Source organism: Prunus mume, linkage group LG6 (genome assembly GCF_029339155.1).
Source record: "Prunus mume cultivar Tortuosa linkage group LG6, ASM2933915v1, whole genome shotgun sequence".
Classification (NCBI taxonomy): domain Eukaryota; kingdom Viridiplantae; phylum Streptophyta; class Magnoliopsida; order Rosales; family Rosaceae; genus Prunus; species Prunus mume.
In genome coordinates, this window is record NC_142703.1 from 21,846,221 (window position 1) to 21,873,470 (window position 27,250).

Sequence of the window (27,250 nt, forward strand, 5' to 3'; positions counted from 1 at the left end):
CAATTCTTTATGTTTGAATTAACTAAGGGCATTTTCTAGTATTTTGAATGTTTCATCATTCTTTGCCTTTTTCTTTATATATATAGATAATACCAATATAGGAGTGTTAATTTGAAGTTTGATGGACTTTTGGAGTTATCTATATATATAAAGTAAAAGGCACGGAATGGTGAAATATTCAAAATACCAAAAAATGCCCTTAGTTAATGCAAACATTAAGAATTGAAATTAATAATTAAATTAGGATAATATCGTAAATTCACTTTTTTCATATTAAAACAAAATTAGATAATAAGTTATTTTTATGGAACACAACTATTCATTATTTTTTTAATTCTAAAATAAATTTTTTATTTTTTATTTTTTTTAAACATCTCACAGTCGCGAAAACACGTGCGGAGAAGCTAGTCTAATTAGAATACTAGACATATAAAACAAAATATATATATATATATAAGTAGATGGTCTTATTCGGTTTAGGTCAGTCTATAAAAGTTCAAAACCAAACTAAACCAAATCATACATTTCCATTCGGTTTTTAAACATGTTGATTTGTTCATGGTCAAAACCAAACCAAATTGGTAATTACAATTTGCATCAGCCGAATTCATCGATTCAACCAGATTGATGTCCCCTTACATGCTAGATAATAAGTTATTGTAAAAATAAAAATTAAAGCAAAGAGATTAAACATGCAAAAAGAGAGAAGAGAAGAGACACCAAAAGGTAGAACGTGGGATTAACTGCATCCAACTGCCATTGCTTCTCTTGCAAATTGCATTGGACAAAAGATCCATTTCTTGTTCTCTACTAGTTTCATGAAGCTATAGATCGGGTAAGTTTATGGGTTATGTTTGTTGTTTCATCAAATTCTCTGCAAACTACACAGAATACTGACTTCCCATATTTGTTTTACAACTCTTTTTTAGGTTTTTTTACTCTTTGTTTTATAGTTCTTTTTCCAATCATGCAGGAAGCATGAGATGGCATTCAATCTGTAACATGCACAAGAAGAGGGTATTTGTTCTTTCTAATCTTCTCAAATATTCTTAAATCAAATATGTTAGAATAAGGTTTCTTCATCTATTATCATGCTTGGAATTTGCTCTTATTATCTTTTCATCTACATATACATGACAGAAACAAGATTTTGTCGTCAGCAGTTTATGTGTATACCTCATAAGTTTCAGTAGTGCATTTCCAGTATAACCATGGCTTCTTCAAAATCTAGACAATACAAAGAAGGCTAAAGGAACCGAGTAGCAATATAGATAAAGTCTCCGCCGTCAGTAGTTGCAAGGTGAAGGGCCTCAACCGCATTGAATTCGTATGCAAATTAAAGGAACATATATTAATACTTGTATATCAAGCTATTGTTTTTAGTATCTCCTGCACATCTGCGCAATAGCTTAATTACTACTGTTCAGCAAGGTGTTTGCTTCAGAATATCTCAAACTATAATGATGTTTTTGGTCAACTTTGTGGGTTTGTATTATTGCTTTAATTTGCATTCAAATTTCTGTTGGAGTTTCTATAGAATAGCAGGTGTTCTTGCACAGAAAGCATATGAGGAAACGTTTCAAAGAGAAAAGAGAGAGAGAGAGAGAGAGAGAGAGAGAGAGAGTCTGTTAGGCAATGATTGTAATCATCTGCACACTCGTAGTGTGATCTCATTCTCCTTTCAATATATATAACTTGCAACCAATACAAAAAAAAACGACTCAGCCAGTACACAATTGTACCAGCCTGTGAGTTGTATACTTGGCATGAATGGAGACAATTTATACTTCAACACTCCCTTCTAAATTGTTAACTGGTTTAACACCAAGCAATCCTCTAAGATGGTTGAACCAATCTTTAGGCAGAGCTTTAGTGAAAATGTCAGCCACTTGTTCTTCAAACTTGCAATACCTCAAGTCCACTACCCCATCTTGCAAAGCATCTCGGATAAAATGATACCTGCGGTTGATGTGCTTGGTTTTCTGATGGAAAACAGGATTTCTTGTCATTGCAATGGCAGATGTGTTATCTACCATTAATGGACTTGCCTCAGTCTGCAATTCTCCAAAATCCTCAAGCACAAATCTCAGCCATATAGCCTGTGTAGTAGCCTCACTTGCGCTGACATATTCGACTTCAGCTGTAGAGAGGGCTACATTATGTTGTTTGACTGATGCCCAAGAGAATACTCCAGCCAAAGGAGAAGGCATAGCCAGAGTGCTTCTCATGTCATCTTGGCTTCCACTCCAATCACTGTCACAATATCCAATTAGGATAGCCTATTTTCCCTTCTGATATTCAATACCAAAATCAATGATGCCTTGAATATACCTTAGCACCCTCTTAGCCGTTCCATAGTGTTTCTTTGTTAGGCAATGCATGAACCTTGCTAATAGGCTAGCTGCAAACATTATGTTAGGTCTGTAGCTATCATATATAGTAAGCTACCGACAATCTATCTGTACTCATTCTCATTTGTAGGTTCACTTCCATCATCCTTGCACAGTTTTTCACTTGTCATCAATGGAGTACTAACTGGTTTACATTATTTCAAACCAAACTTGCTTAATAATGTCAGTGCATATTTCTTTTGGTTTATGAAAATGCAAGTTTCAGTTTGAATCACTGTCATACCAAGAAAGTGATATAACAGACCCAAGTCAGTCATTTCATATCTTCTCATCATTTCAGTCTTGAATTATGCAATTAATTCTTCACTGCTACCTGTATATATGATGTCATCAACATAGATTGAGACTATTAGAGTTCCAGAGTCTTCCTTAGTCTTGCAATACAATGTAGCTTCACGTGTGCTTCTGACATAGCCACATCTAATAAGATAGGCATTGATTTCCTCATACCAGGATCTTGGAGCCTGTTTTAAACCACACAAAGCTTTCTTCAACTTGTACACCTTGTCTTCATAATTTGTAGTCACAAATCCATCCGGTTGATCTACATAAACTTCCTTCTTAAGCACACCATTTAGGAATGCAAACTTGACATCTAACTGGTATAGTTTCCACCCCTTTTGAGCTGCCAAAGCGATGAGAGTTCTAATTGTGTCAAGTCTGGCCATAGGAGCAAAAGTCTCATTGAAGTCAATTCTAGGCTTTTGTGCATAGCCTTTGACCACCAGCTTAGCTTTATGCTTCTGTATTGAGCCATCAAGGTTCAATTTGGTTTTATAAACCCATTTCACACCAATCACAGGTTTATCACTTGGTCTATCAACTAGTTCCCAAGTCTCATTCTTCTCAATCATCTCCATTTCTATTTCCATTACCTTTTTCCAAGCTTTATCCTTTGAAGCTTCTGCAAAATTCTCTGGTTCTGATGCTCATATTGCATTTAGCATAGATCTCAGTGATGTCTCTAAGCTTAACAGGTGTAGAACTTGGAGAATCACTTGGTGAATCAGCATTAGCAGTAGCTATAGTCACTTGAATTGGGCTAGAGATGTTGTCTGTCATTGTTTCTTCATATTCCTCTTCAGAGCTTCTGGAAGTGTCTTCAAGCCTCATTGGAACTATGTTAGAATCAACAGTTTGCTTGTCCCAATCCCATAATGAGTTCTCATCAAAGATCACACTCTAGATGTAGTGACCTTGTTGGTTTGCAAATTGTACACTCTGTACCCTTTTTCACATTTTCCATAGCTAACAAAAATGCATTTTTCAGCTGCATCTTCGAGCTTAGATCTCAACTGACTAGGCACATGGCAGAAACAGATAGAGCCAAACACTCTCAAGTGCTTAACTTCGGGCTTTCTTCCACTAAAAACTTCAAAAGGAGTGACATTATCTAAAGCTTTTGTGAGGCATTTATTCTGAATATAGACAGCTATATTCACTGACTCTCCCCATAAATTGTATGGTAGTTTCTTCTCTTTCATCATCGTCTTGCTCATCTCTACAATGGTCATGTTCTTTCTCTCAGCAGCTCCGTTTTGCTGAGGTGAGTAGGCCACGGTTAGTTGTCTTTCCAAACCAATTTCTTCACAAAACTGCAGAAATTCAGTGGAAGTATATTCTCCACCTCTGTCACTTCTAAATTTCTTCATTTTATAGCCGCTTTGTAATTCCACCATAGCCTTAAATTTCTTGAAAATATTAAACACTTCTGACTTGAATTGCATGAAGTACACCTAGCACATTCTAGTGTAATCATCAATGAAGGTCAAGAAGTATTTGTTTCCACCTATTGTTGTAGTCTGCATTGGTCCACAGACATCTGAATGAACCAGCTCCAGAGGTACACTAGCTCTCCAAGTTTTCTCTTTACCAAAGGCCTTCCTGTGAGATTTTCCAATTGCACAGTCTTGACAAATTTTGTCTACATTGCTAATATCAGGCAGTCCATAGACCAGCTCTTGTTGTTGTAACAACTTCAAACTTTGCAGATTCAAATGACCAAACCTCCTATGCCAACACCAAGTGGATTCTTCAATTGTTGCTTTCATAGCCACAGAGCTTGCATATTTTAGTGAGAGTGGAAAACATCTGTTTCCTATCATGAAAACCTTTGCCACCAGATTTTCCATTGACCTGTCATCAAATATCTCCACCATTGAACTTCCAAAAACCAGATAATAGCCATGTTCTACCATCTGACCCACTCTAAGTAAGTTCTCATCCAACCCTTATACAAGCATGACTTCTTTAATATGTCTAGGCCCAGATTTAGTGTCAATTATCAGAGTTCCTTTACCAGTTGCTTGCAGCAAGTCACCAGTGCCCATTTTTACCTTTGTACTGATCTTGGTATCAATGTCAACTAGTACATATGCATGTGAAGTCATATGGTTGCTGCATGCACTGTCCACATACCACACACCATACACCATTATTTTTCACTATTTCAGCAGCATGACAAGCATAGAACATGGTACCTTCCTCTTCTTTGTGTGATGCATAGTTAGCAGTCTGCTCAGATTTTCCTCTGCATTCCTTGGCTATATGCCCAAACCTCTCGCATTTATAACATTTTGGTTTACCTTTGAACCAACAGACACCATAATGCAACTTGTCACAGGTTTTGCAAGGAACCTTTGCTCCCTCAGTCTGACTTTCCTTCTTGAAATTATTTTCGGACTTTGAGTCCCACTTCTTCCTTTTATGAGATTTCCAATTCTTTTTAGACTTGAAACTTCATGCTTGCCCTGTGCTTGATTGATCTTTAGAATTCACATTCAAACTAGAGAATGCCTTCTCAGTCACTCTCTCATTATGCCTTTGCAGCCATTGTTCATGAGATTTTAGAGAGCCTATAACCTCTTGAACCCCTATAGATTCTGTATCCTTTGTTTCCTCTATAACATCAGCAATAGAATCATATTCTCTGGATAAACTAATCAAGAGTTTATGAACAATTCTCTGTTCAGTTAACTCTTCACCATAAGCCTTCATTTGATTCACCAGCTCAAGCAGTTTAGTTACATACCCAGATAACGATTCATTATCATGCATACGAGTGTATTCAAATTCTCTTCTAAGAGCTTGAAGTTTCACAGATCTCACATTCTTATCACCTCTGAACTCTTGTTGCAGGATCTCCCATACTTCCTTGGCTGACTCTTTCAATGCAATTATGGGAAAGATTTCGTCAGAAATTGCACCTTGGATCAGTCACAAAGCTTTAGCATCATTTGCAACATTGTCTTCCAAAGAAAGCTTTTGAGTTGCAGTCAGAGCTTCTCCTTCTTCCTTCTTCACAGGTTTCTCATACCCATTCTCAACCATATCTCATAGCTTGTGAGATTTGAAGATTGTGCACATCTTTATTCTCCAGAAATCATAGTTACTTTCATTGAAGATGGGAGCACGAAGCTCACCCATGCTAGATTCAGCCATGTGAGATCAGATAGAGCTTTCCTCAGCTGGATTCTGTGTTTTCACTACGCTTGATCTCATATCGAACCTGGCCCCTCGATACCATGTTGGAGTTTCTATAGAATAGTAGGTGTTCTTGCACAGAAAGTATATGAGGAAACGTTTCAGAGAGAAAAGAGAGAGAGAGAGAGAGAGAGAGAGAGAGAGAGAGAGAGAGAGAGAGAGAGAGAGAGAGAGAGAGAGATAGTCTCTTCGGCAATGATTGTAATCATCCGCACACTCGTAGTATGATCTCATTCTCCTTTCAATATATATAACTTGCAACCAATAGGGGTGGGCATTGGAACCGCAAAACCGTAAAACCGAACCAAACCAATCCGGAAAAAACTGAAAAAAACCGTGTTGACCGAAAAAGTCAAAAAGCGAGAAAAATCCAAACCAACAGTTCGGACAGTTCGGTTCGATTTTCCACCCTAAGGAACCGGTCCAATCCGAACCGGTCCAATAAAATTAATATATATATATATTTTTACAATATGAGCCAACAATTCAAGAGATGGAGTTTTATGAATCGATTGAATTAGGTATGTCTTTGTAATTTTATATACTTTATTAATGTATTATATAATATGTATGTTTGACTAATGTTTTAATGGGTTTATATTTTTTTTATGTAGATATTATGAGTTCATCCACACCTAGCACCATAGCTCCAACTACTTTTCAATGTTAGGAGGAATTTAATGAAGTTGGATTGAATTTGGGTTGTAATGTATATTTGAATTGAATTTGGGTTGTATTTGGCTAGTAATTTATTTTGGAACTTATTTTGTTGAAGTTTGATTGAATTTGGGTTGTAATTTATATGTTGAAGTTGGATTGAATTTGGATTGCATTTTTGTTGAAGTTTGATTGAATTTGGGTTGTAATTTATATGTTAAAGTTGGATTGAATTTGGATTGCATTTTTGTTAAAGTTAGATTCATTTTGATGCGTTGAAAGCTTGATAGAACCTCAAATTTGAGGTATGTTAGTATATAAATTCATTTTGGGCAGGTTTGTTTATTATTATTATAAAAATAAAAAAACCGGAACAGTTGGATTGAACAAGGACAGTCCGGTTTGGTTCGGATTCTGTATGGATATTGAGCAGAACCGATCCAAGCCGAACCGAATTGCACTATTGGATCAGGTTCCATTTTTCTCCAAGAACCGGTCCAAACCGAACCGTGCCCACCCTTAGCAACCAATACAAAAAACAACTCACCAGATACACAATTGTACCAGCCTGTGAACTGTACACTTGGCATGAATCTGGACATGTTAGCCCAACAATATGTTATGGCATATGAGCCATACACCTGTCTAAACTAAACTATTGAACCTGGAGACAATTTATACTTCAGCAATTTCACGTATTGTTGTGCAGCTTAATATACTTTTTCGCGGGCAACGAGATCAATAGGATGGAGGAGTTGGCAGCAATAAACACATTTTTTTGAACTTGAACTTGAACTTGTATTGCAGATGAGGATGTCATTAGTAAAGCTGCATATGGGGTTGGTGGTCTACTTGAAAAGGCATTTTTGGCTCCATTTAAGACCACGTTTGGTGGCTCATACGAGTAATTTCTGGTGAAATGTTCTCTTTATTGCTAGCCTAGCCATCATTCTGTTCGATCATTTGTCGTAACTTCATATAAAAATTAGTATGATATGGTTGTGTAGCACTGACTTGGGAGTCTACTATGAGTTTTTTTTCATATATGTTTGCCAAAACCTTTCAGATAATTTTCATACAATTTTTCCTTATTCGTTTTTGTTCGTAATTTGTTGCTTGCTTACTTCCATCAAAAGATAAAAAGAAATATGAATACTTTTTTGATTGTACTTCACTGCACTGCTAGTATTACTCTGATATGTTTGATTATCCAGGGATGTTTGTTCAGGACCCTGGGATTTTGTTTTCTTTATTGAGCATCTATGTGTCTCCAATCTGTTGGAACTGTTTATGATCTTGGTCCTCTGCTACATAAGTAATTTCTCCTTCTTCTTTAGTTGTATTCTTCTTATTTTCGTTGGAGTTTGCTTCATAGACTAGCCTTGGAAGCCCATTTGCTTTCAGCTTCAGTTGCAGAAATGTTTGATTTGTTTCTTTTTCATTTTTTTTTTAAATTTTGTTCAGCTTTATTATTCTTCTATCTATTACTCAAGCTGGGGTTATTCCAATGCATTAGAAAAAGCCTCTATAAGATGTGTTGGGCTGCATGTGAGACATACTGGTATGCACTAGAAGATATTACTTGTTTCCTGTGGTACAAGCTAAAGAATACGAAGAGGGTAAACCACCGTCATTATCGTCATCGATGCCGACGCCAAGTTCGAGACATTGAACAAGGATACAATTCAAGTGAGGAAATTGATTTCTAGGATAACTATCATAATTTGAGTGTCAGCAAAAAGTAGAAGTCAATCAGTAGGAAAAGAAAGGACAAGCTGCAGAGCTCTTTTTACCCATCAAGTAGGCATCGCACTCGTAGCCACCACCATGTAAGGTTAAAGTCTAGGGGAAGGTTTGTTCGTGTTGTAGGTGGATCTCAAAGGCTAAAAAGCTCGAGACATTTTCAATCAAGAAAAGTGAGAAATGTTCGAAGGCAAGCCAGGACTTCGAAGATGAGGAAACTTTAGTTGATTGTTAGTGATTCTGAATTTGTATTTGTAATGAGTTCAATATAAGATATGAGATGTCAATTGTTGCATATGAAATGTGGTTAACCAAATTTTTGCTTCCACTTGAGATAGAAGATGAGATTTCAGTTTACTGTTTCAACGACTACTTATTTTTTTACTTCATTTGTTCAACAAGGAAGACAATGGTGACGCATGAATTGTAGAAGTTGGCAATAGCTCACATGTATTTCCTTCCATATGTCAAAAAAGGTCCACAGTGGTTCTCATAAGTTCTCGTATGCGTCGAAAAGAACTGAAAATCAAGATCTGAGGCATAAAATTAAGAGATTTACTTGAAATCATTAGAGTATAGATCTAAGCCAAACGCGTGTATATCTGTATTAATTTAATGTTTGGAGTTGCAAGGACTTACAAGCATCTTGATGCAGTCCCAATCATCAACTAGAGGTTGCGCCCCTCAGGCCTAACCTTACTTCTTAGCTCTTCTCATATCCAAACAGAAGCTCCCCATATTTTATTTATGATGTAGTCCACATGCTTCCTATAAGCAATTTCATCAAGCAGCAGCTTTTGAGCTTCCAGTTTCTCAATAGAGCAGTAGGAGCTCTGTGGAACTGAATAATAAAAAGAACTGGTTTATAAATATAAGGAATACATTTTGAAAATTTAAATTTTCTATATACGCAAATTTTAAAAACATATAGTTTAGAGCTCAAGTTAAATTAAGAGCAGAAACCTTGTGCAAATAATGAATGAGGCCTGCGTCGTATTAGCTTACAATTCTTGAGGTTAATCAGGAAGAGGTATCTTTGACGGAAGTATAGCTACCATTTGTAGGGTCTGAACCTATGTATGACTCCATACTGCATAACATGAGATTTATTTGTTTTTCGCACCTGAAATTTTGTGGACGTGATCTTATTCTAGCTTTCGACATTGTAGTGTACATACACTTCATGCATGTGACATACATATCTTAGAATTTGATTTGTTATAATGAAAGTTTCATCATCTTACCGTTTCATATTGCTCTTCCAGAGTTTCATTATGCAAATCTTGTGCATGCGTTGCTGCTCTCAATGTTAAAATATACCAAGAGTCACATAAACAACAAAGTACTAAGTATTATCTTTAGAGTTAAAATATGCAAGAAACAACTTCGACTGGTACGGGCTTTGGAGTAGGGGAGTTGAAGTAAGATATGTCTTCAAATCTTGGAAAGTTGCTTCGTACTCTTCATCTCACTTGTCTCTTTATCTTTTCTTTAAGGCTTTGAATACGGCATGCACTTGTTTATAGATCTTGAAAGAAATCGGTTGAGAGCGATTGTTCTGCCCATTAGACTTTGTATTTATGTCGCTATGGTAGGTAATTTCATATTAAGGATGGCCTTGATTTTATTGGGGTGAGCCTCGATGCCTCTTTGGGTGACTAAGTATCCCAAAAATCGGCCAAATGAGACTCCAAATGTGCATTTGCTCATATTCAACTTCATGCGGTATTGTCGAAGCAGACTGAAGGCTTCAATAATATAAAGACACGTTTCTTAAAAAAATAAATAAATTTTAGATGTTATAGAAATCATCAATATTTTGGTCATTTAGTTTAGCCCAATGTTTTGTCTTATATGTAAGTTGAGATACAACAGTTTTTTCTCAAAAATCATGCACCCAAAAATTTCATTCTTCGTCTTGTCTTCTTCATTCTCTCTTATTTTGTTTCTTTAAAAACAAATATATATCTTCATGCCTTGTAAGCACTCTAGGGTGCTTATTAGTGAAGGCCATATAAGCTGGTGGTGGTGGGAGAAGATTTAAAGAGGAGGTGGAAGGGCTAGGTTAGAGGTGGAGAGTCTATAGGAGGAGGTGGTTATTGGTGATGAACTTAGATTGCTCTGTAAGCAATCTATATGGCTGACTAATCCCAGCAAGTGTGCTGAGTAATCTCAGCTATAAAGAGAAGGTGGAAGATCTAGTAATAGGTTTTAATCATGACTTTTCCACCTATAAATAGTTGAAGTTAGAGAGGTGATTTTTCATAGAGTAATGCTACACTTACCACATTTTTATCCCACATTTCTATACCACATAATGTGGCATGTCCATATCATATGCTACATCAATTAAATGAATGAAGTGTATTTTAATAAATAAAATTAGAAAAATAGAAACTATTATTTTACATGATGTGGTGTGTACACATCATGTGGTATAAAAATTTGGTAAGACTAGTATTATCCTTTTTCATATGAGTTTTTAGCTCACTTTACTAGGGGGTGGGCACGGTCCAGTTCTCACCTTAAACTGAAACTGATATTATTTAACTGGTTTGATTCTAGTGATTTTTTATAAAAAATCGGTTCTCATCGGTTTCTGTCCGGTTTTGAATCAGATTATTAATATTATTATTTTTTAATTTGTTAAATACAAATTTCAACTAAAAATTTATTTTTTGGGCTTGAAAATTAATAAATCATCCAGTTCAATACAAAGAGAGATATTGAGCCTAAAAAATAGATGTCTTGAAGTTGGACTAGGAAAAATATTAGTGATAAGATTAAAAATGTAGCATTGGATTTAAATAATTTTGTAAAAAAAAAAAATTATACACAATCGGTCCGGTTTGGTTAGGTGCCAATTTGTTGACTTTTTTAGTCAACTAATTTTTTTCCGATTTTTTTCATCCGGTCCAGTTCATTGTTCCGATTTTCTGCTCTTGATGCCCACCCCTACACTTTACTAGTAGAACGTAAGAGAGGGAGAGGAAGAATTTTGAAAAAAAAAAAAAAAAAGGAGGAAGTTTTGAGCTTTGGAAAAGGAAGGCAAAATGGTAAGAGTTTTTATAGTTTTGGGTGTCTTGAGTAAATTCTTTAGTTTTCAATTTGAAGTTCAATGCTTTGTATCATGTTTTGATATGAAATTATAACTTTCTCGCATTATTTTTGTGTTTCTACGATTCTATTTGAACCTCTATTTCCAAAGAAAATCATAAGAATTTCAGCATATAATGCATATTTCAGATTTTTTGAACCACTCTTACGATTCAATTTTCTTTCATTACAAAGTTTATTTTGAAAACAAATTCGGTAACTTTGAAGAAAATTTCATAAGCTTTAAATCAAGTATTTATACGAAAATTTTCATTGAGATTTGATGGGTTAAAGTTACGTATGAACTTGGGCTGTTAAAACAAAGTGGCATTTTATTTATTTTTATTTTTTTCGTAATGGGACGGGTGAGGGAACCCGTTCCCAATGCAAATAAGGATGAAGAATCCATGATTTGAAGATTGCCAGTATGAAGGTAGGGATGAGAAAAAAAATGATTAATGGGGATGAGGATGAGAATGGCACACCCACCCATGATTTGACCTATTGTCATCCCTATCCCCACTTCCAGCAATATCTACAATGGTAGTGGGTGGGGATGGTTGATATCGTTGCTACTCTCTCATCCTAGTACCACCCCAGCCTGACTGCCTCCTCCCACACCCCTACCAACCCAGCAGCCTCACTCCAAACCCCAACCCCTTCAGACCCGACAACCCATCACTTTATCTCTCTCTCTCTCTCTCTCTCTAAATTTTGAAAACTCTCATCTCATCACGAAAGTCCCTAATTTCTTTGATTCGTTATATTTCCCCATATCATATTTCGCATTTGATTCAAGAATCTTTAATGCTGTTACTCACAAGTGGAGAAACTGGGGTTAAGTTTAATTTATTTTTTATAATATGGATTTGATTTTTGATATCTAGGTTTGATTTTTCATTTTTTTTTTCTTCTACACTTATTTCTCTTAATGGTATGGGTTGGGTTGAGAAAAAGGATGGTTGTTGTGTGGTCTGAGAGAATTGGGTGTTACAGTCATGACAAAAGGAGGGGGAGCTGGGGGAGGTGGTGGATCTGGTTAGGTGTTGGTGGTCTAGTTGTGGATATGGATGGCTGAGTGGTTATGGCGGCGGCTGGGTTACGGGACGGCAAGGGGTAAGTGCTAGAGTGGAGATTAGGACGAGGGGTGAGTCGTTGTTGTGTTCAGTGGAGGACGATGGGGCTAGATATGGCAACGGACTGGTTAAGGGCCGGGTAAGGCAATACCATCCTTGTACATGCTCACCATCCCCGTCCCCATCCCCACCCCAATCCCTGGTTTAGGCTTTTCAAGGAATCCCCGTCCCCGTCCCCGTCTGGGAAGTGCCTCCCATACCCGCCCCAATCCCCGGTTTTTAATAAGATATTTCTTGTTAAAATAATTTTATAAAGCACAATCACATCATTGTGAAATTTTAAAAACAACCACCACAAGATATTTTTTGTTAAAATAATAACTCAACAAGGCAAATAAGGAGGACACAAAACTTGAAATAATTTCTATCCAAATCTTTAGAAACTTTTTTAGTAAGCACAATAAATCCATCTAGTCTCTAGGGTAACTTTGTTTATTATATTATATTAATATATATTGATTATAAATAAATATATTACTTATCGGGCCGGGTTCGGGGATGGAGATAACAATCCCATCCCCGGTCGGGGATTTTGCAAATTCAGGATCCTTGTACCTGGCCCCGATTTTCCCAAAACTCCTCCCATTAAGGCCGGGGACCCGACCCGATGTGTATTATTGTCACCCTAATTCAGGGATCCACTGGCCCCGATTTCCCAAAACTCCCCTCATCAGTGGGGACCCAACCCGACAGGTATTATTGCCATCCCTAGATGGGGCTGGGATGAGGTTGGGGATCGATGATTGATTGGTTAGAATTTTCACTTATTAGATCTTGTTTTACTTTTTAAAAAAATTATTTTAAAAGATAAAGAATTTTTTATTTATTGATATTTTATTAAACATCAACAAAAAAATTGGAGCTCATGTTTGCCACGTCATCATTTCACAGATCTATTAACGGTCTACCTAAGAGAGTGACTAATTTGTATGTTTAATGTAAGGTTGGGTCTCTACATGAAATTTTTTAAAAATTGAGTACTAATTTGAAACGACCGCCAAAATTCATATACTTTTATGCACTGTACCCATTTTGTTTATTATAATTGGGATAATGTTGAAAAATACAAAATAAAAGAAAATTGGGCTTAGGCCCAAACCGATCGAATCAAACCGTCTTAAATTGGTTTGATTTGATTTATTATGTGATGTTTGGCCACAGTTTTGAAGTGAAACTGAAGAAGGTCTAAAATATCGATGGTATCGGAAATATTGGTAGTCAAAAACACAGAAATTTTTATGGAAATATCGAGATATTATCGATATTGATAAAAATTGAATAAAAACCACGGTAATTGTAAGAAAAACTTGAGAATTTTTGTTGAAACTTTGAAGGATGTTTATTTAATCAATTATCTATTAGTTTACCACAAAAAATTGGAAGGAAATGCATTGCATGATGGGTTTAACTGATTTAAGTTAATTATATAGTGAGTTGACAAACATTGTAAATGTAGAAAATATGTAGTAATTAATGAAAGAATATTAAACACGCTATAATCATTTATATATAATGATTTACTACAATATTTTACACTTTATACATTGCATAATAAGATACATATGTGACTCAGTACCACACAGAGTTCTTATGATGTTCAAATTTTTTACGATCTTCATAATCTCTATGTGTAGAGTAAGTGTACTGTTGAAAAGTAGTCATCAAATGATAAATCCTCAAAATAGTTTTGTATGTAATTGTTTAAAACAAAACAATATAAATATACATATTTTAACATATAATCACAAAAACATAAGCAACATTATAGTTGAGGCGTTGGATGCAACATGATAGTTAAGGCATTGGATGAATGAAATGACAAAAGTTTGAATCCCTTCTGTGTGTGTATTTGTGTGTTTTTTTTTTCTCTCAATATTTTGTCGATAATTTAGACTATATCCTTCGAACAAAAAAAACTGAACTAGTCCGGAACATGCCCACCGCCCCTCGGGCCAACCGACTTCAAAAGCATATTGGGAAGGGGTTAACTTATATCCAAGCCCATCGCATCGCATTCGCATATACTGTCTCCATAAGCCCTAATTTATCTGATCCGATCTACCTTCTAGATAGCGATTCAGTGGGTGTGCCCGAGAAACCCCAATTTCTGAATTGAAGCTCAATCTCCACTCAAACGCTTAATTCTATCTCTCAGTCTCTAGGGTTTTTTCCCAGACAAAACCCTAACAATGGCGCCTATCGCTGACGATAAATCGGACATAGAGAAGACACAGGAAGAGAGGAAGAGGATGGAGAAGCAATTGGCCGCGCTTACCTCCGTCACCTTCGATACAGACCTCTACGGTGGCGCTGACAAGAATTCCTACGTCTCCTCCATCCCTGTCAATGAAGACGAAGAGAACTTGGAGGCCATGGGCAATGAGGCGGCTCGGATGCCGTCGTACACGGCCCCCAAGTCCATCACGAAGGAGATGCCGAGAGGCGGCGACGAAGATGAGGATTTAGGGTTCAAGAAGACACAGAGGATTTACGATCGTGAGGATGAGTATAGACGGCGGAGGCTTAATCAGGTCCTCTCGCCCGACCGCCACGATGCGTTTGCGGCGGGAGAGAAGACTCCTGACCCGTCGGTGAGGACTTATAGCGATATCATGAGAGAGGAGGCGTTGAAGAGGGAGAAGGAGGACACTTTGAGGCTTATTGCCAAGAAGAAGAAGGAGGAAGAGGAGGCGGCCAAGGCAGCGCCTGAGAAAGGGGATAAGGCGGCTGCGGCGGTGCCTCAGAAGAGGAGGAACAGGTGGGACCAGTCTCAGGATGAAGGTGGAGCCAAGAAGGCCAAAACTTCGGATTGGGACTTGCCGGATAGCGCTCCAGGAAAGTGGGATGCGACCCCGACGCCAGGAAGGGTTGCAGATTCGACTCCGTCCTTGGGGAGGAGGAACCGGTGGGACGAGACACCAACACCGGGGCGGTTGGTGGATTCGGATGCCACTCCATCTGGTGGCGCCACTCCCGGTGCCACCCCTGCTGGGATGGCTTGGGATGCTACTCCGAAGCTTCCAGGGATGGCCACGCCCACTCCGAAACGGCAGAGGTCAAGGTGGGATGAGACCCCTGCCACAATGGGCAGTGCAACCCCAATGGCTGGGGCAACCCCTGCTGCGGCCTATACACCTGGTGTGACTCCTGTTGGTGGAGTTGAGCTGGCTACTCCCACGCCCGGGGCTATTAATCTGCGTGGTGCAATTACGCCGGAACAGTATAATCTGTTGAGGTGGGAGAAGGATATTGAGGACAGGAATAGGCCATTGACTGATGAAGAGCTGGATGCTATGTTTCCTCAAGAGGGGTATAAGGTTTTGGACCCACCAGCTTCTTATGTGCCGATTAGGACTCCGGCGAGAAAGCTGCTGGCGACCCCAACTCCGATGGGGACTCCCGGGTATTCTATTCCAGAAGAGAATCGCGGGCAGCAGTTTGATGTGCCCAAGGAGTTGCCTGGTGGGTTGCCATTTATGAAGCCTGAGGATTACCAGTACTTTGGGGCGTTGTTGAATGAAGATGAGGAGGAGGAGTTGTCCCCTGATGAGCAGAAAGAGCGGAAGATTATGAAGCTTTTGCTTAAGGTTAAGAATGGTACGCCACAGCAGAGGAAGACAGCGTTGAGGCAGCTTACTGATAAGGCTCGGGAGTTTGGTGCTGGCCCCTTGTTTAACCGTATCCTGCCTTTGCTTATGCAACCCACGTTGGAAGACCAAGAGAGGCATCTTTTGGTGAAGGTAATTGATCGAGTGCTTTATAAATTGGATGAACTGGTACGTCCTTATGTGCATAAGATTCTTGTTGTGATTGAGCCTTTATTGATTGATGAAGACTATTATGCGCGTGTTGAAGGGAGAGAAATTATTTCTAATCTTAGTAAAGCAGCTGGTTTGGCTACTATGATTGCTGCTATGCGTCCGGATATTGATAACATTGATGAGTATGTTAGGAACACTACTGCGAGAGCTTTCAGTGTTGTTGCTTCTGCTCTTGGTATTCCTGCATTGTTGCCATTTTTGAAAGCTGTGTGTCAGAGCAAGAAATCATGGCAAGCACGGCACACTGGAATCAAGATTGTTCAGCAGATTGCCATTTTGATAGGGTGTGCTGTTCTTCCCCACTTGAGGTCCCTTGTGGAAATTATAGAGAATGGTCTGAGTGATGAAAATCAGAAGGTTCGGACAATTACTGCACTATCACTTGCTGCTCTTGCTGAGGCTTCTGCCCCATACGGTATTGAGAGCTTTGACTCTGTCTTGAAGCCATTGTGGAAGGGTATTAGGTCTCACCGTGGTAAGGTTTTGGCTGCCTTCTTGAAGGCAATTGGTTTTATCATTCCTCTTATGGATGCAATGTATGCTAGTTACTATACCAAGGAAGTGATGGTTATTTTGATTAGAGAATTCCAGTCTCCTGATGAAGAAATGAAAAAAATTGTGCTCAAAGTGGTGAAACAGTGTGTGAGTACCGAAGGTGTAGAGCCTGAGTATATAAGAAGTGATATTCTTCCTGAGTTCTTCAGGAACTTCTGGGTTAGAAGGATGGCTTTGGATAGGAGGAACTACAGGCAACTGGTGGAAACAACTGTGGAGATAGCAAACAAAGTGGGTGTTGCTGATATAGTGGGGAGAATTGTTGAGGATCTCAAAGATGAGAGTGAACCATATAGGCGAATGGTTATGGAGACAATTGAGAAGGTGGTGGTGAATTTGGGTGCCTCAGATATTGATGCTCGGTTGGAGGAGCTTCTCATTGATGGTATCCTTTATGCTTTCCAAGAGCAGACCAGTGATGATGCAAATGTGATGCTTAATGGGTTTGGTGCAGTTGTGAACTCTCTGGGGCAGAGGGTGAAACCTTACCTTCCCCAGATTTGTGGTACCATTAAGTGGCGCTTGAATAACAAGAGTGCAAAGGTCAGGCAGCAAGCTGCAGATCTTATTTCGAGGATTGCTGTTGTCATGAAGCAGTGCCAAGAGGAACAACTGATGGGTCATCTTGGTGTTGTCTTGTATGAATATTTGGGAGAAGAATACCCAGAAGTTCTGGGATCAATTCTGGGAGCACTAAAGGCAATTGTGAATGTTATTGGTATGACAAAGATGACGCCTCCTATAAAGGATTTGCTTCCCAGGTTGACTCCAATTTTGAAGAATAGGCACGAAAAAGTCCAGGAGAACTGTATTGACCTTGTTGGTCGTATTGCTGATCGCGGTGCTGAGTTTGTTCCAGCAAGGGAATGGATGAGGATCTGTTTTGAGCTTCTTGAGATGCTGAAGGCTCATAAGAAGGGTATCCGGCGTGCTACTGTGAACACTTTTGGGTACATTGCTAAAGCCATTGGTCCACAAGATGTCCTGGCAACTCTACTGAACAATCTCAAAGTGCAGGAACGTCAGAACCGTGTTTGCACCACTGTGGCAATTGCAATAGTAGCTGAAACCTGTTCTCCTTTTACGGTTTTGCCAGCACTGATGAATGAGTATCGTGTTCCAGAACTTAACGTGCAGAATGGTGTTTTGAAATCCCTCTCTTTCCTGTTTGAGTACATTGGTGAAATGGGGAAAGACTATATCTATGCAGTGACCCCGTTGCTCGAGGATGCCCTCATGGACAGAGATCTGGTTCACAGGCAAACTGCAGCTTCTGCTGTCAAGCACATGGCTTTGGGAGTAGCTGGATTGGGCTGTGAAGATGCGTTAGTCCACTTGTTGAACTATGTCTGGCCAAACATATTTGAGACATCCCCGCACGTTATAAATGCTGTCATGGAAGCTATTGAAGGGATGAGAGTGGCTTTGGGTGCTGCTGTTGTGCTCAACTACTGTCTGCAGGGCTGTTCCATCCTGCTAGGAAGGTTAGGGAGGTGTACTGGAAGATTTACAACTCGCTGTATATTGGAGCTCAAGATGCCCTTGTAGCATCCTACCCTTTGCTGGAGGATGAGGATCATAACGTATATACTCGGCCTGAGCTAATGATGTTTGTATGAAGCTGCCGCCGCAGCTCTCCTATTTAGACAAGGAGCGTAAATCGGTAATAGACAGTTTTTAAAGAACAATGTTTAGGTATTATGTGATATGGTTTCTGTAGTTTTTCTAAATCAGTATTGTAACCCAAATTATTTGTACTTCACTATGCTTGCTTTATTCCATGAGCTCCATTGCATGATCCTCATGGCTTGCTTGCTTCTTCCTTTCCTGAGACATCACTTGGACCCAAATGAGTGATCCATTGGGGAAGCATAATGTTGTTTCATTTTTCATTTTCTCTTTTGGTCAATTGGGAAAGTGATTGTTAGTGTTGCAATATTTGCCTTTTATTATGCGCTGAATTTGGACCTGTAGTTCATTGGTCTCCTCTTTCGATTTTGCTTTTTCTTTTTTCAACTGAAAATGTTGCTTAATAGAGTGGACTTAGAAACTAAGATCATTGCTAGTGGTCTTTCACATCTACCTATGTGGATAGAGGTTCAAAATCGCTATACTTTATGAATATTTATGTAAATCCCCTCTCTCAATAGTTTGTACTAAAAAAATAGAATAAGATTAATTTAGACGTTAAATTTAAATTGGACGTGGTCTTTCAGACCTTTCAGAATTCCAATTCATCCCGAGTGGTCTTCGTACTCTCAAACAAATGGTTTGTAGCAGCCCAATGTCGCGGAGTGTAGTTGTTCAAATAATTTCTATTGTGAAAAGTGTTTTTTTTAATTTTTTTATTTTATAATAAAAGAAGTTTAAGGGTAAGAACTAAAAATGAATAAATTAAGATAGTAAATTGAATTGGATATAATGGGATATAATATAAATATATAGAATTACATGAATTAACCAAATTAGAGTAGTTTATTCGTATAAAAAAAAGAAGAAGAATAGTTTACACTATTATTTGTATTCAGAATGAATTAACCAAATTAAATTGTTATGCATAATTAAAACAAAATACTTCCAACAAAATAAAAAATAAAACAAAATACTTAATGAGACAAAAACCAGAAAGAAGGTTGCAATATTTTTTATTTATTTAATAAATTAAGAGATTTTGTTTTAACCAAAGCTTACATAATAAATCCATTGTCATAAAAAAAAAATTTAAAAAGAAGAAGAAAAGAAACTCAAGTATGCTTTCCACCACTACAATCCGTTCAATTTCTCAGTTTAAATTATTGTAAGATTTTTCAACTAACTCTTGATCTAGTTACATTGTTGAAACTGAAAAATTAAAATCGTTGTAAAAAAAACATATATTATTTTTTGGGATGCAAAATAAATTATACCCTATATTTTAAGTAGTTGCCAAAAGCCGATATTATTTTTATCAAATGAAAATTTATAAGCTTAATCAAAAGTAAAAAAAAACATATATAATTTGAAAAAAATTTGATGATTAAAATATGTCAAAGGGTTTGTACCTTATAGTATATATCAACATTTTAAATGAGAAACATTTCCACAAAAACAAAGTGTAAATGGAATGAAGAAAAATCATTTGATAGTCTTTTTGGTGGGATGGATGTTATTACACGCTATTTCTTCTCATTCATTTTCCACTCATCTTTTTCCACCCTCTTCAAATGATGACCAAATTAATTCTATTATACGTCTTTATGAACGTCATTATATGGACAAGAAAGGTATGGGAATTCATTTAATAATATTGAAAATTGTCTACAATATAAGATTGATAAAGACCTCAAAAAATGTATGGGAATTCATATCTATTATTGTATTTAGAGGAGGCAAAGTTGCCTAACGTTACAAATGTACGTATTGTGGTCTCAGATTTAAACCCCTAGGATCTAGCCCCAATAGTAAAGGGCCTTGACTTGCATATCAATAGTGGTCTCAAATTCAAACCCTCATAACATCATGATAGTGTATGTGAGAAAACCCTCTCTCTCTCTCTTATAGTTTGAACTACCGCTTGTATTCAAAAAAGTATAACAAGCAAGTACTAACTTCCAAACTTAGGAACATTATATCATTTTTAATCAACACATTTACAATGAAGAAAGGGAGAAAAAAAAAATCATACAATAATAACCTTTGGTTTGGCAATTATCCAAATTAATTAGAAATGTAATAATGTTATACTTTCAACATGGATCCTGAGTCTTTACATTTAGGGATGGTGCATTTACCCACATTTCACAAAATCTAGACCATCCAACTAATCCAATGTTTATGAATATGCCACATCGCCTACAATAAGTTAGTTTCCTTTTTCTATAAACTGACACCGTTATCTCTATTTTCCTCTCCCCTCTCAACTCTTCCACTTATCTTCTCTCTCATGTCTTATACATCCCATTTCTTTTTGTTACATTATTTTATGGGAGATTCACTATTATACTAAATATAGGAGCCCAAATTATATATATATATATGTATATATTATATATAAAACCTTATATGAAATATACTTTAGAAACACACCCAAAATCCATTTACAACATAAAAAAAAAGCTTTTAACTTCTTTTAAATTACAAAACTACCATTGATTTCTTACAACAAACCCAACCCAAAAACCTCATAAAAAAGTCTAAAACACTCAATAGGCCATAAAGTAATTTAATAATCAAAATTAAATTCAATAGGGTCAGCTATCATTTTTTGAGTTTGTTAATAGAAATTAAATGGTGTATGATTTATTTATAGTTTTAGTGCTAAGAATGAATATATGACTAAATATCTCTTATTTTATCGTCAGTCCAATATGAAAGATCAATTTTGGCTACTAATTCCTTTTTTTCCCAATCAATATTCATTGTGATTTGTGAAAAAGTCTCTAATAGCTAGAATATACAGCATTGATTTCTATAAATAATAATTAAAAAAACCCTTAATATGAGAAATTGAAAAATCTTCGAAGAAAGCTGGCTTTAAAAGTCGAGAAGAAAAGCACAATGTCCTTGCAAGTCACAAATCTGCTCCAAACCAATCGATAGCTATCAAATTCCAAACACACTGACTTGCGAACCGAACCGAACCGATTTGTGCTCTGACACTTTGCACCGCTTTTGTCCGCATAGATTAGCACAGGGACAAGAGACGGTGGGTTAATTCTGAAACTCACCAACAACCCCCAATTCCAAAGCTCAAAATCTGACTCTATCAAATTAGGTATTTCAATTTCTCAATCCTTCTGCCGATCAATTTCACCTGTCCACATAATTTAAGGTAGTTGTAGCTCTCTTCTCTCTCATATAATCCTTTCTTTTGCTCATTTGTGTTGGCTTTCTGAAATTGACTATCTTTCTGGATTCTGTCAGTTCTTATTGAACTTTTATCAGCTACTATTGGATGCTTTTGTTTTGATCTCAGAGCCTCTTTTTCTTTTTCTTTTTTTCTGAATGAATGAATGATGAATGCTTGTTAATTCGAAATCATAATTTGGTGAGAGTATAAATATAGATGCGTCTTTGGTTGTTCAAAGACTGGTGCTGAATATCACTGTGTACACATTACACAGACACTGTGACATTTCTTCGAACAGTTGTTATACGAATACTATATGGATAATTGTTGAAGTTTATTGTGTGCAAATCCGTATAAACTGATGTGCCATGATATAGATATTGTTGTTAATTGGACTTGAATAAATTTTAAAAGGCAATTTGCAACAGTATCTGAACTCTCATGGTTTCGGAGGAGTTTTGGATTGCATGAGATTAAAGAAGTAGCGAAAAAAAATGATTCAGTTGCGTCATATGCTTATAATTCAATAGAATATGAAGCTTTTGGTTTGTGATGAGGGAAAAAAATCAACTGTGCTTGATGGTTACTAAAATGAAATCTAAATCATGACTTTCCACTTCTGATAAGATGTTGAACAGTTCATTTATGTGTCGAAAGCCCAATATTGCTAGAGAAGTTGAAAAATTTCTTCAGCGGAGGAAAGGGTTGTTACTTTTAAAGAGTAGAAAATACCCTCATAATAGGGAAGCGTGAGAGAATAAAAGGAAGCTTGCGTTTTGATTTTAGTTGTAGTGTATTATAGCGAAACCAAAGAAAGCATAGTGCAAGTGTTGTAGCTCGCTCGTCTGGTGTCGCAATGCCATCATGTCAGGTGGAGGGAAGCAAACCAGCTTAGCTGAGATCTAAAGCTTTGGACTACTTCTACTAGTCTGGTTCTGTGAAACCAAAAGACATCAGTATATTTGCCAATTTTCTGTGTTAGAACATCAAGATAGTATATCAGATTGTCTTTATATGGTTCTGTCAAGTTGCATATAAAATGATCTTGAATGAATTTTCTTTATAAAAACCTTGTTTATAGTCACTTCATAATTTGTTTATTTCATTTGTGGTGTATTTTTGAGCATTAAGAAGTGAGGGATATGTTGATTTCCTGCATTAATCTCCTGTTGTGCATGAAATAGGTGAATTTGTTGTAGTGGCTTTTGTGGCCAAGCCTATGTTGTAGTTTAAAGTGACTAATTTTCAATATTCAAAGCCATTGGTGTCATTGAATAAGAAATGTTGGTATCTTTGTGTTTTAAGGAATAACTTCTGTATCAGGTGGTATTTAGGATGGAATCACCCCAAAGTCAACATGAAAACAAGCCCTCGCCCGCTGTGGCAACCCCACCAATCACTTCATGTCGAAGAAAGAAGAAGGATGATGCCAACTTCTTGGAGGATTTGAAGGACCATATCGATGAATTTGTCAATGCATCTATGGATGAACACAAAACTTGTTTCAAGAAGACTATGCAGAAGGTTTGTTACCACTTCAAGTTTAAAATATGCTCTGTCCAAAACATTTTCGTTGTATAATTCGTTTGCTTTCTTCTGCTGATTGAATAATTTTGCTTTCATTTTCAGATGTTTGGAATGTCAAAAATTGTTGCTGAGAGGAATTCTGGCACCAAGGAAGTTGAAAGTTCTTTGCCTCTTAGAACAACAGTGGCAGACTAGAATTTGTTCCTGTATATTTTGGTGATAGTTTGATCTACCCCTGTAACCAAAATTTTCTGGCCTCAAACAAATTTTGGTGATATAGAACCTTATCGTTCCTTTTTCGGTAAAACATAGAACCTTATTTTGGCTACGTAATGATGTATGGTTTGTTCGGATTGTGTTACTTCGACTGCAATTTGGCTAGTGTCCAAACCTTAGCCTCACCTTGTATTTGATAACTTTTCTCAAAATCCTAAATACCCAAAAACTAGGAATCATATCAACTAAGAGGAGGTCGTTGATCTGATTTTCATTTCTTGTTTATCCTATTCCCTTGTTTCTTATTCCCATTGCTTATGTACACATGATAAGCTTTTTTCTCTTACCTTCTGAGTAAAAGACCCCATCTCCAATGTTCACTTCCATGCAAGGCCGTTGCCCAAAAACCACATAAGCAAAAGGAATACTTTGTTTTTCGATATAAAGGGAAGGAGATTAAAACACAGAGTTTCGAGTGTATGGGTAATTGTTTTTAGGGTAAACTACAGTAAACCCCCTAACCTCTAGGGTCATTTACGAGTACATACTCGATTTTGGGGACATTTATGAGTACATACTCAACGTTGCAGAAAACCTACAATTTGCCCCCTCCGTTAGTGAATCTATTAAATGCTGATGTGGCAAAAGTGAGACCTATTTTTACAAATTTATAAATAAACCCAATCCTAGACATGTATTTATAAAAAAACTCAAACACTATTTAAACATAGAAACACATCCAAAATCAACCCCAAAATCAACAATTGTATATTTTTTGGGTGTTTTTATAAATAGGTTTTGAGTGTGTGTAATGATGGGTTTTGGGTGTGTTTATAAAGTGTTTTGGGTGTTGGGTTTTTTTATAATTTCAGCCCCCATTTTGGGTATTTTAGTAAAACTCCCACCTATTTTTTAATTGACGTGGACTTAGAGGTGGACAAATAAATAATAAAAAATTATGTATATATTAAAAATGATTTTTAAATCATATTAAAATCATTAAAAAATAAAGAAAAAAAATATCATCTCTCTTCTCCTACCCAGCCAAACCCTCTCCCCTCCCTACTCAACCCCACCTCTCACCACCCCTCTCCCGTCGCCCACCCCCACCCCCAAACCCAACTCTCTTTCTCTCTCCTTCTCCCTCCCAACTCACCTCAACTTCTCCAAAAAGCTGTCCAGAAAGCTCATCCTTCTTCTCCAGAAAGCTGTCCGTAACAAAGCTTGTCCATAAAAGAAGAAAAATGGCTTGGGATATTTAATATATGAAAGAGAGAATAGGCCAGGTTCATCCTTTTTGGTGTGAGGAATATTTCTTTACAGAGCTTTGTTTTTGGACGTAAAAGTGAGATTTGGACTTCAAGAATCAATATTGAAACCCAGAATCTTTACCCATTTGAGAAATTTGGGATTTGGGTTTTGAATATAGGTCATGGAGTCACAAGATCATGGTGATCAAAGAGAAATCAACGGTGTAAATAGAGTAAAGAGCAAAACATAAGGAAGAACTAGAAGATTTTGGGCAAGAATTGGACAAAATCTTTACAGTTTTTTCAAAGCACCTATTTTGTTTTTCTTGACGACTTTCACTTCCCAAATCATATTTTTCTCTAAAAACTAGACAAAGCATCGGTGGTAGATTTAACGGAATCGCTATAGGCGCGTCGGCAATCTCTTCGGCTTCAGGCTGCATCGTCTTAGTCAGTTTGTGCAAATCGGAGGCTTGTCGTTACTACAATGTTGGCGGTGTCACTTGAGGATATCAGGAAAGTCTCGAACCAGGCATGGGAGCGATTGCCAGTTTTCCAGATCGGAGGCTTGTGGGTTTGGTGGTCTAGATCGCCGGGGGGTGGTGGTGGTTTAGAGGTTAGGCTGGATTAGAGAAGATGATGCAGCCGAGGAGAGAGAGAGAGTGTTCAGTGCAGGTTGTCAGAGAGAGAGAGAGAGAGAGAGAGAGAGAGAGAGAGATTTTTTAAAATAATTTAAACAGTAAAATAATTTTTTAATTAATTTTTGGTCCACGTGGAAGTCCAAGTCATCAAAAAAAAGGGTCCTATTTTTGACATGTCAGCATTTAATAGACTGACTAACAGTTTGGTTATCGGAGGGGGCAAATTGTAGGTTTTCCGCAACGTTGAGTATATATTCGTAAATGTCCCCAAAATCAAGTATGCACTCGTAATGACCCTATAGGTTAGGGAGTTTACTGTAGTTTACCCTTGTTTTTAACCATTTTCTTGTCTCCTTGTGTATAAACAAAAGGATGAACACTGTACTTTGTTCAATGAAGTGCTGCACTTAGGGCAAATGGGTTTTTTATTATTAAATTTTTTTTGAAAAGTGCGAGCGTACTTTTACATCGTCAAATCAATAAATTGTTCAAGAACACATACTATCATTTCAAGCCCCCCCCCAAAAAAAAAACCTTAAATATAGTACACTATCACTTCAAGTGCACAAAAAACCCTTAACTTTCTCTCTCTCTAAAACCCTAAGGCCTTACTATTTTCTTCCAAGAGCCGCACTACCCTATTTGGGGAGGAGGAGGTTTGTGTCACATCCCGAATTGACTCCGCCATAGCACAATATTGTTCGCTTTAGGTCACCTCTTTGCCCTCACGGTTTTGTTTCTAGGAACTCACAAGCAACTTCCCGGTGGGTCACCCATCTTGGAATTGTTCTAGCCACAACTCGCTTAACTTCGGAGTTTATATGACTCTGAAGCCGGTGAGCTCCCAAAAGACCATGTGCTAGATGAAGGTGGACATGTATATATAAGGCACATCACCCCCTCTCCGTTGGTTAATGTGGGATGTTACAATACACTCATCTTAGGGGCCCGACGTCCTCGTTGGTACACTCGCACCACACGGCAGAGTGGCTCTAATACCAAATTATTACACCTCGGGATTCGTCCCGGGTTCCGAGGAATCCGGGGTGGGTCCTGTCAGTTTGTCCATCATCCCCCCTCCTTCTCTTTCGTGCTGCTACCTCCTTATCTCCCATGTCTTGGTTTCTTTTAATGGGACTGGACATACCTTTGGTTTGAGCCTGTTTTGGCTGTGCATGTGGCTCTTTTTGAGAGTTTGTTTGCTTCTCCCTCCAATGGTGACTGCTTGAGCCTTAGGCTCAGTTATGAGATTTAATGTCTCACACACCGATTTTGTGTCCCTTGTTCTTCACCAAATACCCTATACAACGAGATTTACTTCTTCCTTCACATCCCTTCTTCTTTTTGCCTTTTCTTCATTTTGGATCTAGCCTCTCCGTTGGGTTACAACAACTACCTTTATATGTGTTTTTTCGTGTCTTCCTTGGAATGTGTATAAAGCTCTATTAAGCTCATAATTTCATACGTACACATGCCTTATTTACTTAGTCTTTTGGCTTAGTTTCTTACAATTTTGAGTCATTTACCTCTCCTTGTGTGTTTTGTAGATCAATAGAGCAAGAGAGCATAATTCATGAAATTCGAGCATGTTAAGGCCTGATTTGGATGAATGGAAGAAGAGCTTAAAGAAAAAACCAATTTGGGCTACACTCCCTTGTCAGTCCAGTTTCATAGGTCACATTGTAGGCCCTATTTCGGCAAACTACACAGCTCGGATGAGGCAATATCCTTCATGGAAATTGTTCTAATGGGTGTCTATTATAACGTATCCAAAATTCAGCCCCATTAGATAAATCTGGAGTCCGTCACCCATCAAACACAGAACCATGCTCAGGATGAATTTTGTGTGCGCTACCAAATGAGTTCGCAATTTGTTTCGGCCTTAA

The 27,250-nt window shown here is 37.5% G+C and overlaps 2 protein-coding genes and 1 pseudogene across 4 annotated transcripts; all 3 read left to right on the forward strand.

The window, feature by feature from the left end:
* Positions 1–6,387: 6,387 nt before the first annotated feature.
* On the forward strand, positions 6,388–8,518 carry LOC148916448 (uncharacterized; annotated as a pseudogene).
* A 5,921-nt stretch (positions 8,519–14,439) lies between these two features.
* Positions 14,440–18,700, forward strand: LOC103336029 (splicing factor). Its single transcript, XM_008239066.3, is given in 2 exon segments — positions 14,440–18,364; positions 18,367–18,700. Coding segments are annotated over 2 exon segments (3,804 nt in total). The 5' UTR covers positions 14,440–14,715; the 3' UTR covers positions 18,522–18,700.
* A 2,691-nt stretch (positions 18,701–21,391) lies between these two features.
* LOC103336028 (uncharacterized) lies at positions 21,392–23,585 on the forward strand. Of its 3 annotated transcripts, none has more exons than XM_089055371.1 (3): positions 21,392–21,712; positions 23,036–23,254; positions 23,360–23,585. In XM_089055371.1, exons 2-3 carry the CDS (start codon positions 23,066–23,068, stop codon positions 23,450–23,452), a joined length of 282 nt encoding a protein of 93 aa, XP_088911497.1. In that variant the 5' UTR covers positions 21,392–21,712; positions 23,036–23,065; the 3' UTR covers positions 23,453–23,585. The 3 variants fall into 3 exon arrangements, with proteins under 3 accessions (XP_088911497.1, XP_008237286.1, XP_008237285.1); XM_008239064.3 differs by having other exon boundaries at positions 21,393–21,655; positions 23,054–23,254; XM_008239063.3 differs by having other exon boundaries at positions 21,398–21,712; positions 23,054–23,254.
* Positions 23,586–27,250: the final 3,665 nt, after the last annotated feature.